At 50.6% G+C, this 15,317-nt stretch overlaps 1 protein-coding gene across 4 annotated transcripts in view; it reads right to left on the minus strand.

Annotated features, from left to right (window-relative positions):
* LOC115344448 (protein CEPU-1) overlaps positions 1–15,317 on the minus strand; it is a 352,367-nt gene that overhangs the window by 198,592 nt on the left and 138,458 nt on the right. The window contains exon 1 of one of the 4 annotated variants that reach the window (XM_030021740.1): positions 13,756–13,843. The exons of 2 other annotated variants lie outside the window; for them this stretch is intronic. In XM_030021740.1, the coding sequence (XP_029877600.1) occupies positions 13,756–13,837 (82 nt within the window). In that variant the 5' untranslated portion in view covers positions 13,838–13,843. Of the gene's footprint in view, positions 1–3,627; positions 3,650–13,755; positions 13,844–15,317 lie in introns of those variants that run through there. One more of the 4 variants, XM_030021745.1, reaches the window with a different exon arrangement.

Below are 15,317 nucleotides of genomic sequence, written 5' to 3' on the forward strand. Positions count from 1 at the left end.
TGTTCTCTCCATATTATTATTATTCTGATGCAGAAATAATACTGGTGCACTACACAAGGCCAGTGCGTGGGGAAAGAGAAGGTGGGTGGTGGGGGACAGAAAGGAGGAAGGACAGGACCAAAATTGTCTTTATTCTCTTTATCTTGCCCTGACTAACTGAAGGTACATGTCATATACAGCTGGGTGGAAAAGAAATCACTCCACTTCCCTCCCCCCCTTGAGTCTGTCTCTGAATAATCTGAAATATTCTTGCAAAATCAAGGTCTTATGACTGAGTGGGAGTGAAACTATAGCTCTAAACACATAGTCTTGGGCATGAAGCTGAGCAAATGGCTGTATCTCTGGGTTGCTAGCAATCCTGGGGATGGGGTAACCAATGCCGCACCCGAGTGGAGCGTCACCTATGTGATCTGCTGCATTTGGGGTTTTATTTCGCCGTTCTCCGCAGGTATCGGAGCAGGGCAGGCCGAAGAGGTTAATATTAAAGGCATCTCATGCCACAAGCGGGTCTGAAAAACAGCTATATTTGGGTTTTCTGCGAATTTCTAGGGAGCTTTTATTTCTCTTCCTTTGTTTGGCAATTCTTTTTCAACACCAGTAGCAAGATTGGCCAATTATCATAATTGGGTCACCCCTAAAGACTGTGATAGACACCCAGGGCAACCTACCAGAGAGAATCTGACTTATGGCTCATTATTAGCTTGAGCTTGACAGGTTATTTCAGTAACAGGCAGAAAAGCCATCAGAGCAAAGGCACTGGGGAAAACCCGGGGGCCGTGCAGCCTGCGAGGCTGGAGAGTTGGCTCAGCGGCTGCGAAACCCCACAAAGTCACCTACGGGCAGCTGCTTTCGGCCACGGGCTGCGGCTGGGGGGGACGCAGTGGGGTCCGTGGAAGGGTACGCTTGCAGGCAGTTGAGCTGCAAATATAGGCACAGCCCCTGCTACGGATAGGATGGAAGTTACACCGACGCATCGGTTCAGCTTGGAAAAGCAGTGAGCCAAAGATCAGACCGAGATCCCGAACACCGTAGCGCTCAGGTTCCTCCAAAGCTGTGTTTTATCTTATTTTTTAGAGCTCTTTTAATACTCGAAGGTTGGCTGCTGGTTTTTGTGATGGCTTAGGGAGACTGCCTACGAGATCCTGGTCTTTGCCCATCTCTGGCCTTAATACTCCCGAGTTGAAAAGGTCAAGAATCAGCCGACGTGGTGCACGGTGAAAGCACGCTTGCTTTTGTAACCAACAGTTCATAGGAGGAAAGGAGTAAAAAGCTGATTTCCGACTGACCTCCTACGGTAAGGAAAAAAAGCCCAATCCCAAATCCCAATCTTCCCCTCCCGTGCTGCAGCATCTCTCGCCCCACCAGCATCAAGCCCGGACTGCCGGGATGAATTTTCTTCGCCCCATCCCTTCCGAGGAAGGATCCTGCTCCCTTCCCCCTTCCTCCATCACCGCTATTAACACGCAGCGAACGCGTCTCTATCCAAACCGTGTGCAGCCAGACAGCTCCGCCGAGGAACATCTCTCTCTCTCCCCGAGCCGCTAAAGGACTCTGGAATCAGGACGGAACAGATGTTTTAAGGACTTCATAAATCCGTGAAGATAAAAAAAAACCACCCACCCAGCACTTTCTAACAAAACCCCATGCTGACGGACTGGCGTATCAGAAATAAATACAACCACCCACAGAAACCTTCCGATAAATCTCCTCCGCATTTTCTATATATATTATATATATATGAGTGTGTGTGTGTATATATATAAAATATATACATATATATGAGTGTGCGCATATAGGAATAGACATGTTTGGTTTTTTTAAATAAAAATAATTGCCAAATTTAGACCATTACAACTAAAAAAAATTATAAATATCTCCCTCCCTCTCTCCCATCTCTTCCCAGGCTTCCTTTGCTCCCATTAATCTGACCGCCGCCCCCATCGCTCGCGTTTCCCTCTGTCCCCTCCCTCCCACGGCTGTTGTCACTCCCCAGCTCCCCCCCCGCCACTATCATCTCCCCCAGTAACTCCTCACCAAATTCCAATGAGGTTTTCTAATTAGACTAATTAATTTTCTGCCCAAGTTAATAAGACTGTCTGCAGTTCAGAAATAATTGGACTTCCCAAACACCAATATCCCCTCCCTTCCCCTCTCTCCCTCTGCAGCAAGTGGTGATAGGGCTCCTTAATAATTCAAAATCAGCCTCTGTTTTTTCAGCCGATGGCTTTGCATTTCAAGAGTTATTTAGTTCTTTCATTAACACTGACACCAGCCTTCCCCTGCCCGGGGAGGCACTGGGAGGGGAGTGCATGCCGAGGGATGCTCTGGCGTGTGGGGGATCCCTTCCAAGAGGCAATAAATCCCTTCGGGGATCAGCGCACACCGCTCCTCCCCTGTTGCCAACAACCAGTGTCCTGCTAGATTAATCTTCCCCACGCCGGGCTTTGCTTTTTCCTTGGCAGAATATTCTGGAGTTGGGACTGATTTTGGTGCCTGGTACTGTAAAAGGACATTTTGCTATCAGGAAACTCTGCATTATAGCCCCCAGCTAAGGCTTTGCTAGAGGTAAGACCTTGCAACACATTCAACTACTGCCCGAGGTTGCCTTTCAGCGCTCTGGGACAGATTTGCAAAGGGCAGAAGTCCCTCCTGCTGCCCCTGGGGACAACATGGTGATGCCCCAACGCAAAAAGCTTGCAGCCCTGACGTTCCCCAAAGCCTAAGTCGGTCTGAATTTCCATCCGAGCTCCACACGTCATCACTGGCATGATGCTAAACCTGGACAGCTATATTTTCCCGGTGGGAAAGGATTCAAGAGCATCACGAGGGACAGCCCACGCAGCCCTCCCTCTCTAAGCCAAGGTGCTGGAGCTCCAAGGGGGGCCTGGACCACACGGTTACGGGGGCAGCATCCCACAGCCTTGAGCCTCAGCAGAAAAACACAGGTTGAAGTTCCGCGGTCAGACAGGACAAGTGCTTCAGATTTAGCAGCCAAAACTAAATACTGAAGCAGGTCCTCAAAAAAAAAGCAGAACTGTGACTCCAAAGCAAAAAATCTCCCAGTTTTAAAAGCATTAATGGAGCAGGCAATTCAACAACCTTCACCTGAAAGCATCCAACTACTTCAACTTTATAAAAGAAAATGGTTTAGTGACAATGAAGTTCAACGTTTCCATGAAAAAGGCCTGTCAGGTTTGGAGGACAGTGAATCAGGCCATCAGAAGAGGCATATTCATATCAACTCTGACTCATCGCCGAGGCGGAGAAGAGCAAAAGCTTTCCATACTTTTTGGCAATATGACCCCAGACCAAGAGATCCCGGCTCACTGGGCTCAGATGGGAGGGATGGAGGGAGGATTTCACGTCCTCACATTCGCCGAGCATCTCCTGCAGGTGAAATTTGGGCTGGTGCTACCCAGAAGGTCAGACTAGATTAGAGCAACGAGCTGTCCTGGCCTTAATACCCTGAAACGGGTGCCCGGCCTCTCGCTCCCCCCCCCCCCCCCGCTAATCAAATAAAAGAAAGAAGATAAAATGCCAACCACAAACGAGAGATTTGCAGCTGGGGGATCTAATTCCAGGAGGCTGCAGGCCATAAAAAGAAGGGATCCATTAGCATCCACTTACCTGCCATGATGAAGTGACCGCGATAAAGTGCACAGGATTAAATAAATTTAAGTGAATCCCCTGACGGCATTTTTATGGGATTGAAAGAGGTTTTATCCACTCGCAACCTCTATCCTCGGAGGAAACTGATTCAATAAAAACCAAACCCACTTCATCTAGCAGGAAGGGAAAAAAAAAATTACACAAAAACTCCGCAACGTTTACAGAGTCACTAAAGCAGTCAGGAAAAAAATTAAATATAGGGCAAATCCCTGAGTAGGAGAAATGCGCAGAAGTCTGCTGCTATAGCTGAGCTCCATCAGTTTAACTTCAAACTTTTAATGCTCCTTCACTCCCTGGGGCAGGAGCAGAGTCGGTCTCTGCTGCCGGGCACCTCGCAGCTCCCACAGCATTTGGGGCGAGGCAAAAAAAAGTATTTCCCACCTTTTGCTCCATCTCCTGAGACTCCCTGCTCCGTCCCTCCAGCTCAGCACCTAAATTGCCCCTGCTACCCAACACAAAAGCAGCCTGGATATCTATAATGCCTTGCAACCTCCTCTCCCACCAGCCAGGCCAGAAATACATCTCACCCCCATCTGCTGACGAGGATGGGAATTAGTCCCTTCCCCGCTCTGTTATTTTGTGCTGAGCTCTGCAAAGGGAGGAACCGCCGCTGCTGCCTGCAGATAAGATGCTGATGCTCCTTGAGGAGAGCAATGCCATTTCCCATCCAACAGCTCCCATCTGCTGCCGCGGCCAGCGCGCAGCCCGAATGCCGAGCATCCCAAACACCGAGCATCCCAAACACCGAGCATCCCACCCCATCGGGCTCCTGGATCCCAATCCAGAGCCAAAATAACGCTGCCTGGAGCCGCGAGCCTTGTTCTCCCGTGTGTCAGTGTGGGCTCCGTTTCCCCAGGTGGAAAGCAAAGGGTGGCACAGAGGGCACCGTCTCTGCTGCCTTGGCTCTGAAAGGGAATTTGCTTCCAGCAGCGTTGCCTGGGACTGAATTTGGGGCTGTCAGCCCACGGAAGACCCCTTCTCTGTTGTCGTCTGGGGAAACGCCATTTTTAATGCATAGCCCCGCACAAACTCAGAAAGGCGATGAAGTCTCTGAGCCCAGCCCAGAGAAAAAAAATCCCCACGTCACTGCTCTTTTTCCACCTCTTGTTACCAACCTCTCCCTGTTCCCTTCCTTGCCTCATGCGCCCCAATTTCTCCTCTCCACTCGGTGAGGTATGGCAGTGTTTGGTTCCACGGGACAGTCCTTAAAACCCGCATCTGATCTAGCAAAGCCTCAACCACAGGGATAACCAGCTGCAGTGCCTGCCGTCACCTGGACCATGGGCTCAGCGTTGCTGGGGTCGCTTTTACCCTTGGGAGGGCTCCCTGGTCCTCCCGAGAAGTTGTAGAGCTGCAACAACCCGAGAAGATTTCATCCAGATCAACCCTTTCCTGAGGCATCAGCGAAGAACAACGCCACTGCACCAAATCGGCCGCAGGGTGCTTGTTTTGCTGCGAGATGCACGTGAGCAGAAGGCACCAGAACCCGGGGACAGGCGTCTGACACCTTTGCTGTTCAAAACAGGGACATTTGGGGTCTTCCCCCCACCGAAGAGGGAGGTGAAGGTCAGCAGAGCAGGGCTGCACCCTCCCAGCTACGTGCGTGCTTTAAGCATCCCTGCATCCGTTTGCATCCTGCACCTCGGACCCCATTGCGGAGCACTCGCGTTTGCAAAAAACCCCGCTGCACCCCATTTATCCGCCTCTGGATCTACCTCTAGATGGATCTACCTCCTGGCAGGGCTTTCAGAGGGGTTCAGCTCCTCCTAACCACAGCCATCCCCCACGTATCCAGCACCCCCAAATTTTACCTACCCCAAATACAAGCCACCATCACTAAGCTACATCTTTTGGAGCCTTCTCTCCAGTCCCTCCTAAATTATCCAAGGGGGTCAGAGCTATGGGGGCAGGGGAAGGAAAAGCTCTGGTCTTCGGAAGACTCAGCAACAAACTCCAAAAGCCCACGATGAAAAAAAAAAAAAAAAAAAAAAAAAAATCGCGACGCCGAGAGCGCAGCGGTCTGGCCCCCACACAGCAAATGTTATTGATTCGTATCAGAGGAAGAAGAATAAAAATTAGAAGCTCCTCGGAACAAAGCCATTTTCCTCTGATGTACATGCATGGGGGGAAAAAGCCATTTTAATTACTGATCAAAAATAAATGACTTGCCATTTGCTAGGACTTTTTTTTTTTTTTATTTTCGAAATTACTTTGTAGAATTACTTAAACTTATTAATATATTTATAAGGAAAGAAAACACCCATAAATGCTTGAAATGCTGAGCCAACGAATTAATTAACATCAAATTACTAGTGGTTACTACAGCTTGATACTAAACATTGCTACCCTATTATGTGGAGGATGGACAAAAATCTCTTGCAGCTGTTAATTATTTCAATTATTAATTTTACTTAATAATTCATATCCCTTTCCCGACCCCCCGGAGTATACTACGGTATCTACATTTCTTCCTCTCCTTCTCCATTTCTCCCTAACTCCACTTTCAGCAAGACAATCCATCACTCTGCAAGGTTACTGGCTTCAGGAGAGAGGGGGTTTTTTTTTATTATTTTATTTTATTTTTTATAATCGACAGTCATTTCCTCAGAGAAATACCCCCAGTAAATACCTGCTCTAGAGAAACGATAATAAATCCTTAAAGGTGAACTTAGCTGCTTTTTCCCCTCTCGTGCTCCCTTTAAAAAATGTAATACGTCTTAAAAAAAAAAACCACCCAAAACCTCTGAGAGCCCAAATCCTTAATAGTACATACATGCAGAGTGAATTACGAATAAATCCACTTTAAAGTCAAGCAGAGAGGATTTTTTTTTTTTTTAAACACCTTTTAGGTCTGGATTCAGGTTGCACCCCGCATCCCGACGCCTCTTTGTGCCCCCAGCATCACCCAAGGCTGCACTTGGTCCCCGGACCCTTCCCCAGCACCCGGCGCTTGCCCCCGCTGCCCCGTTCAGCCCAGGTGACAGCAGAAAAAGGGAAACTGAGGCACGACCTGCCCTTAAGGAAATCCATTAATGAACTCCAATTCCCACCTCTTCCCATCGCCCACGTCTCGCTACTGGTCCGAAGGGCTGCCCTGCCCCCAGGCATTTCTCATTAGGTGAACACAGCCCTTAAAACATGAAGGGATTAAAAAAGAAACACTACAAGCTTTTTTCCTGGGTTGGGTTTTTTTTTTCTCTTTTCTCCTGTTTTTTAAGCCCTCAGCATCTGCCTTTTTGTGCTTTTGTGCTTAACCACCCTGACTAGAGACTTACTTCAAAGCAGAAAGGAAAGTTGGGATTATAGCGGGATTCCCTATCAGCTGGGGCGTCAGGAAAACTGGCTTGGCTTTGGAAGCAAGCTCTGTGCACTGAAAATATTCCTTGTGGAGAAAGGTGCCCAGCTCCTGAACAAAAACCCTGCCACCCCCCAGAGAAAAAAAGCTTGCAAAGAAGGGGGTGGTGTAAAAAGAAAAAGATAAATATATATATACACATATTTATACACACATTCACGTATATTTTTTCCCATTGAACAGTTTAACCCTACAAACACCTGTTGCATTTGGTGCCTGCTGTGGTTCAGGGACGTAGCTTGATGTAGAAGTCAGCTTGATCCCCAGCGTAATTTTAGCTGGTGCCACCAAACCGTCTCTTGCTCGTGGATGCGCACATCCATGCACACTTCTGTGTGTCTCAGTTTATCTGGAAATTAATTCCCAGATCAAAAAGAGACTGTTTAATGACAGAAAATAAATGGGGGTTGGTGGAGGATGGAGAAAAGGATGAAAAACCCCGCAGCCCCGGGGCATTTCTTGCTGCCGAGGGGATTAATATTTCTGATGGGTTTTTTGGGAGGAGAGAGGAGGAATTTGGTGCTCATCTCTGGGGCAGAGAGTCTCAAATTTGATTGTAGACAGAAAACGTTTAAGGAGAAGAGAGAGCTCTACACCCCGGTACGCACACACACATACCCACGCAATAAAAGCCCTCATCTATTAATCTTCTCCCTTGATCTAGAGGGTAGAGCTAAAATGACGTTTGATGCTCTTTGCTGATCTCTGGAGGGCAAATCAAGTATCAAATAAGGGGAAAAGCAGTCAGAGAGCTACAGCACGGTTCATATCGCATAAAAATAGACACACAGAAAACTAAGCATGAGGATTGTTGGTTTGGGGTTGTTTCTGGGAGGAAGGGAGGGGAGAGGAGAGGTCGCTTCCAAAACACAATTTTTCTTCTTAATTGATCTATTAAACTATGTGAATAATGAGATCTGATCGTTTGATGGGTGGCCTGGCTGGCTTTTGCATATTCTCAAATGGGGTAACAACTGTATATAGCCTAAATACGATAGCTGAAGTGCCTGGTACTCTGCTTTTGAGTCCCAAAAGTACCCTGCCTTTCCGTGGCATCAGTTCTCCAGGGATGCCCAAGCACTCGGCAAGAACAAGCCGAGCTTTGCTCATACCTCTGTTAGGCAGCAGGTAAAAATCAGTCCCATTTTGAGCGGCTGGGGAAACTGGGGCAACAAAGACGGGAAACAATTTGCCCATGCTGTCTCAGTAATGTGGTTATAAAAGGAATTCAAGACCACTTTTCCCATCTAACCGCTAAAACTAACTCCCTCCCCAAGCCACCTGAGCAGCTCTGAATAACTGTGCCACTTTTCCTGCAATTTGCAGAGGCCACACGCTGCTCTTCTCTTCCCCTTGCTCCCACTGATCGGCATTTCCATCTCCGCAACGTGGTGTTTTTCCATTCACCAAGGGAAACGTGGTTCTTCAGAAGCTCCGGGCTTGCTCTTAAACAGCAAGGGGGTTGGAAAGCAGAGGGCAAAAGGCCAGCGGCCGCGGAGGGAGCAGGGAGCACGCGTGGTCCCTGCTTGGACCCAAACCTACATGAAATCTGCATTTTCCTCCGGTTGCCCCTTTTTTTTCTTTTTTTTTGCAAAGCACAGAGCAGCACACACCTTGCAGCATTACAGTGGGATAGTTTGCGCTCCCCCTCCTGCGATACTTCTCCCACTGTTAGCTCTACCAGCACATCCCCAATTTCCCACCGCCTGTTGATGCAGCCAACCGAGTCCTGACATATTCTCCCTAGATTAAATCCCATGGCTTTGCATTTTCCTGGCTGGCACGAGTGCACTGGATGTAACCCTAAAACAAGAGTTACCCCGGAGTTTTCCGCCCCTCCAGCATCCCAGCTCCAAACCTGCTCCCTAACAGGGGACCACGTGCACGGTACCCGATGCACCAAGATCATCATCCAAAACCAGTTTTTTCAGCACAGGCGAACAACAAACAGATCCCGCATCCCGCACGGCTCCCCCAGAGGCACTTTCCTTTAAGGAAAGGACTGGGTTTTATTAGCTGGGTTTCCCCCCCCCAGCTCTTTTTCCTCTTAGGCCTGAATGGTTTAACGAGCGTCCTTTTGACCTAGGAAACTTAGTTTTAATTTTCATCATTTTATCTAGAGAACAATGTGTCCTGGGGGCATCTTTGAGCACAGTGTACAGTTTCATCATCAAAACAAATGCTAGAAATACCCATCTGCCATGTTATCAGAGCGTATTGGCTCACTGAGCCGGACACCGCTTAGGGGACAAGGGAGGCTTTTACTCTTCTCAAAGTCATGAGTGCTCCCTCTAAGCTCTTTAGCATTAGAGACTCCTGTGGAGACGGGTATTAGAAGCTCCATTTCTTTTTTCCCTAGTCAGGAACGATGGGAGATGGAGCTTTCTTTGGAGATTTCTGCTGTTACGGGCGAGACAATAAGAGCGGATCCTCCTTGAGTCATCCCTGTGGGTGCCTTGTAGGGTCTCGGGAGCGCGTCGCTCCCCGGGCAATGCTGCTCGGCGGGAGGGATGGAGAAGCAAGCTGGACCCAAAGTCAAGGACTCATCTCCGAGCTGAAGTTTACCCAGCGTGAGCAAGCATCCAGCAAGGCTCTACCTCAGCTTTCTGTCCCAAAAGTGTGTGGGGGGGTGGTGACAACTCTCTCTGATTTATTTTGATTGCAAAGCATTCGCCCCTATTGCGCCTTTGTCTCTGCACCGGCCCCTGGTGCCATGCTCACGTAAATGATCCAGCTGACGTGTACCAGCCCCATTCAACTCCCTCCATTATCCAGACCTTCTCAATTTCCCCACTGGCATCCAGATAATCAAGACCCTTCCATGCCACGACCCTCAGCTTTATAGGATTTGCCTCCTGTAAGTCCCTTCCCCAAACCCACTTCTCCAAGGAGGTTTGCAAGCTACACCCTCCTCTCTGTTTCAGACTGGAATAATTTGGAATAAGTTATAATAATAGTAAACATAGTAAAAACAACAACAAATCAAACATGCTTTGTTACTCCCCAGGCACATGCATTTGTCTTCCAAGCGACAAAGTAATCACATTTTTGGTTTTAATTTATTACGTGCATTACAGTCGGTGCCTAGGGGCATTATCACAAGTCACAGCCCCAGTGCGCGACGGGAGGAATCGAGGCTCTTAAATCCTCACCTCCTTTAACTTCTCCACCTGCCAACTACTCCAGAGACAGCATCTTTCCTCTGGTTTGAGCTGATAGCAGTGGGACCCAGGGATCGCACCCCAGCTCCATGGGGAAGAGCCGAGCCCCTGGGATCACCAGCCCCATGGAGCGGGGTCTCACAAAACCCACGCAGGCACTGCTGAAAGCCAGGTTGTGTTTATTTTCCTAAGGAACCTGCATGGAGAAGCATATTTTTACCTATTAGGTTTTACGTTCTCCCTTCAAACGGCCTCAAAACATAATGCCCATCATTACTGTTTATGGGACACTGACATGCGTGCAGAAAGCCTCGGAAATGCGGAGAAATACAGAGGGACCTTCCCACCAGCGGCACCACTCACACGGCGGCAGGGACACATGGGTGAGGACCGGCTATGGAGAGGGATGAGCAACAGGATCTCTGGGGGAGTTTGGGGGTGGCTCAGCATCTTCCCAGCTGCTAGAGAATTTGGAAAGATGAAATGGGAAGGTACGAGGCTGCCGGCGTGGTACGGCCGCATCTGCCGGCAGCCGTCTGCTGCGCAGCCTCTCCCTCCGCACCGAGCAGGCGTCAAAGCTTCCAGGAGAGATCGCCACGCTCAGGGCGCTTTCATAGAGGGGGAAAAAAGGCTTTTCCCCCTCTTTTGACCACGAGCTCATGTATGCTGCTGGTACTTTCGCACAGCGGGTAGCGACTTGAGCTTAACCCAGCGAATAAGGAGTGCAGCCCTTCACGTCTGTGTCCTGCACCAGACACACAGCCTCTTTGTATAGGAACAGCACCAGCGTCCCAATGCGTATGCACAAATCAGCTTAGCAAGCACGGAGAGCTCTGTGTCACCTCTACATCCAGCCAGAATAAGCAAGGAGCCTTTGCTGGGCTGGGGAAGTGGAAGGAAATGGGATGGGGGCTGCGACTGCCTCCCCCAAGATAATGCCGAGAGAAATCTCCACTGAGAACCGGACTAATCACATTTCTTGCCAAGGAGCACAAGCCTTTTGGCAGGTAGGGGATGGATCTCAGGAGCTGACATGTCTCTCTGCTGTCTACAGCTGATGAAGTGTCAAATGAGATGGAACAGAAAGTGAGACCCATCTGGGGAAGCAGGCTCTGCCAGGCTGATTGATACCTGGAGGAGGAGGAGGAGGAGGGCGAGGTGGCTGGAGCACCGCGGGGACCTGCCGCCGGTCGCTCCCGTGCTCGGTGAGGGGATGCCAAGGGGCACTTTTGGGCTGGCCGGCCCCGAGCATCACGGTCACTCCTCCTCCTCCTCCTCCTCCTCTCCCACGGGCTGGCACGATGCGGGAGCAGCCTTTGTAATCGCCAGCGCAGACAGCGGTGACAGCGCTCATAGTCCTCAACACAAATAGTGATGATCATTCGTTACTGTCCTTACTCGTTAGCATGGGAGGGGGTCCCTGGGCAGGCTCCTTTGGATCTGACAAGTAGCTCAGGGGGTGCTTGGGTCCAGGGCTTTGCAGGAGGCTTGGTTTTAAACATTCAGACCAGCAGTTGGCTTTTTCAGCGCTGCAAGAATAGCGGGAGGAGGGAAGTCCGTGACTCTGATTGCCGGGTCATGCTGACTCCCAAAATCACTGCACAGTCCCTGGACCAAGGCTTGCAATGGAAACAGAGGAGGGATGGAGACGTGCTGGGAGGAGCAGTAATGCACCTGCGGGCTCACTGGTAGGGTGTAATGAAGCTACCTGCTGTGCACCCCCCCCCCCAAAAAAAATGGGAGAGTTGGTAAAGGGGGGAGGACACATCCCCCAGCCTTGCCCACAGCATCTGCGTCCCATACAGGGATTAATAGAAATAAAAAATTGCCAGCCTGGCCCCTGAACTGTTACAGCTCCCTCCATCCAAACGGACCATCAGCCGCTCTGGAAGAGCAGAGGGTGACCTTCAAGATGTGGGGGATGAGGTTTCTCAAAGGTCCTTATGGGAATTCAGTCCTAGGTTAATGGAAATCCCCTTCCAGCCCAAGGAGAGACCTTATGTCTGGGGGTCTGGCTAGTCAGAGGCACGCGATCCCCCAAAATGAAACATGACCGAAAACCCCCTGCTTACAGAAAGCCAAACGCGTATAGCCATGAGGTGCTGTGTTTCACGATACCACTTAATAGGATCAGGAAAACAGGGTCAGCATATAAAATACAGCTGCTTTGGAGATCACAAAAAATACTTTAATCTGCGATGGCTTTTCACCTCTAGGGGCCTGTGAACTGGTATACTCTATCTGCCTATTTAGCTGATCCTGTTAAAAAGGTATCAGAATAAAGCAGAGGGGGAAAAAAAAAAAATAAAAAATCCTTCATCGTGTGAACTGAGCCAGAGAAAACTTTCCCTCTAGCAAGATTCTGGCAAAAGTCCCAGTCCCACTCCACCAGTGCTTTGAAATACAAACAAGAGGATCTGCGGGTTCTAAAGCGCGTTTCCCACCGCCCCGGGGCTCGCTGCCCACGGGGAGGTCCTGGAGATGCTCCTCGGCGCTGGGTCACCGAGCAGGGGTGGTCATCACAGCTCTTGCAAGGAGCAGCTGGGCGATAAGGCGACAGGGAGATGCAAGAAAGCAGAAGCAACCTGACCGCAGGGAAGCCTTGATGGGTGGGTGCTGCCTTGGAAGGAATAAACCGCAAAGGAGTTTGTACCCAACTTCGAAACGAAGCTCCCCTTTCCCCCAGCCCTCTGTTACGGCTGTAGCGCAGAGCCTGAGGGCGGTGGCGAGTAGGACTTTGTCACGAAGCAACATCAACATCACGAAGTGACCGAGAGAGCTGGGAAATTGGGGGGGAGCGCTGGTCAGAGCTGCGCTGCCATGCTAGAGAAGGATGTTCGGCACAAGCCGCTGCCCGATAGAGACATCACATGGCGACTGTGCACGAGAGAGAGGCAAGAGCTGTCTTCGCACGTTGCTAAAACCCGGAGAAAAAGCCGCAAACAAAGGCAAGATACGAATACAGCTTTTGGCTGCCTTGAGTAAGTTTATCCGGTGCCTGTGGCAGGCTGGAGGGGAAAACCCCCAGCTCTGTAAGGGTCTGCTGCCCACCCAGGTTTGCAACAGCCCGCCGTCATCCGGCTCTTGCTAACCTGTTGCTATTGACTTTTTTATTTGGGGTCTCCTCTTTGGTCAGGTTTACACGTCAAAGGTGATAAAGCAAAGAGCTGCATGAGGTGCGAGAGGCACAGCGAGGTGTGGGAGCCCCGAGGCCACTTGATAGGCAAACGGAGCCAGTTCTGCACGGCAGCCGCCCTGCAAGAGCCTACCAGCAAATTTCGGGAGGCACGGAGGGAAAAGAATAAGGCATTAGAAATGACAGTGCAGGCTGGGAAAATCTCAAAGGGTACGGGCTTCCCTAATTTTGTGTGACGAAAGAGGATCTGCATGCCAAAGCGCCAGCAAAGCGTGAAGGGACAGGAGTCCATCCTTGCGTAATAACTCATCGCTATGGGATATCTCCTGGAGGATGAGAGCGCCTCATCCCCTTGGACTCCATGGAAAACACCCAACCAGGGCATCGAGCCCTACCTATCACCCTGACAAAAAAGCAGCATACCTGTTCCTTACCCACGCTTCCCACCGAGACGGAGGGGATGGAGTCCAGGACCCTCAGTCCCAGACCCCAGGGCCGTGCGGTACGGCAACTCATGCTGCTCACCGGTGATATTTTAGCCGATGACAGCTCCTGGTATGCTTTGGGGAAGTGGAGGGATCTACCTTGAAACCACCAGCACATTAGCAAATAACCTTCAGCTTGCTTTAGTCCTTAACATCAGTAAATCTCCCTCAAGGAGAAGGTTAACAGCATTATTTCAGGACAAGCAAGGTTTTGGGGCAGCAGCTTACCCAACATCATCCCAAATCCCGGAAACAGAGCCATGAGCTGGAACTGGCTCTTAAAATTCACCTGCACTATTCAACCCAGGAGACAACACTGCAAAATATCCAGCCTGGACCGAGGGGTGACAAGGAGCCACCCTGTCCGGTCCTGTCCCCGTCCCTGGGCTGGGCTGCTGGTGGGACCCACTGTGCCGGGCGCTCTTCCCGGAGGGAACGCTGCTGCCGGCTCTCGCGGCCAATCCAGCCCCGATTGCTTCCACCAGATCAGAAAGAAAATTGAAAAGACTGCAGCCCTCGCACTCACGCCGCACACCACGCGGGAGCCGGGGATGGCAGCACTCGGTGCCTCCAGCCCTGACCTTTATTTTCCATTAATGGACCGGGTGAGTGTCGGCTGTGTTTGAAGCTGCATAAAATGAACCGAAAATAAGAGGGATAAACAGCAGCAGTTAAGGCCCTTTCCCCCCCCCCCCTCCCCCCCCCCCCCGAGGAACGCTGAACCAATTGCAGCAAAGTTATTGACATACAGCGAGCCGCTTCGAGGCGCAGACAACTTGCTGGGAACCAGCTCGCAGCCTGGGGCTGCCGGCCGCGTCAGCGGTGAAGACAAAACCCAGAAGAGAGCTGCTCTGCGGGGGAAGGTTTGCAAGTCCCCAGATGCCAGAAAGCATCTGGTTCAAGCGCGAGCAGGGCAGAGCCATCCCATCCCCCCTTCAGAGAAAAATATGATAAAAAAATAAGTGAACGTTTCTAAGGCTGCAAAGCGAAGACAAGGTACGGGAAGGTGATGCCAAGAGTTGCATTTAGCTTTATACCAACGTTGCACGCCCTGAGCTACTGTCGCCCACCCCACGGATGCAATTTGCTGCCCTAATTGGGGTATTTTGCCCCGCCGCTCCTGCAGGTCCTTGGGTATCACCTATCTGGGGAAGGCCACAGAGAAAAGAAGACTCTTGCGTCCAGCGCCCGTGAGCCTCACGCCGAGGAGGCAAGAGGAGCTGGAGGGCTCCGGTGCGAAGCGGCAGCACCAGGAGAGCTCTCATTTGGGCTTCTACGCACCCAGATTGCCGGCAGAGGGCAAGAAGCCAGCCCAAAACTCTTAAAAACATTAACCTTCGATGGTATTTACAGAGCAAACGGGGAGCTGGCTCAAATTAAATGGCAATGTTTTGCTTCCCTCTGCTGCTATTCCCCCGGCAGCTGCTCCGTGCCTCAGAGACGGAGGCACGGAGCTGCCCCCGGGGAGCCGGGAGGCCACGGGGATGGGCGTCCCGGTCCTCCAGCCCCGC

The sequence above is a fragment of the Aquila chrysaetos genome, chromosome 8 (assembly GCF_900496995.4).
Source record: "Aquila chrysaetos chrysaetos chromosome 8, bAquChr1.4, whole genome shotgun sequence".
NCBI classification, from domain to species: Eukaryota; Metazoa; Chordata; class Aves; order Accipitriformes; family Accipitridae; genus Aquila; species Aquila chrysaetos.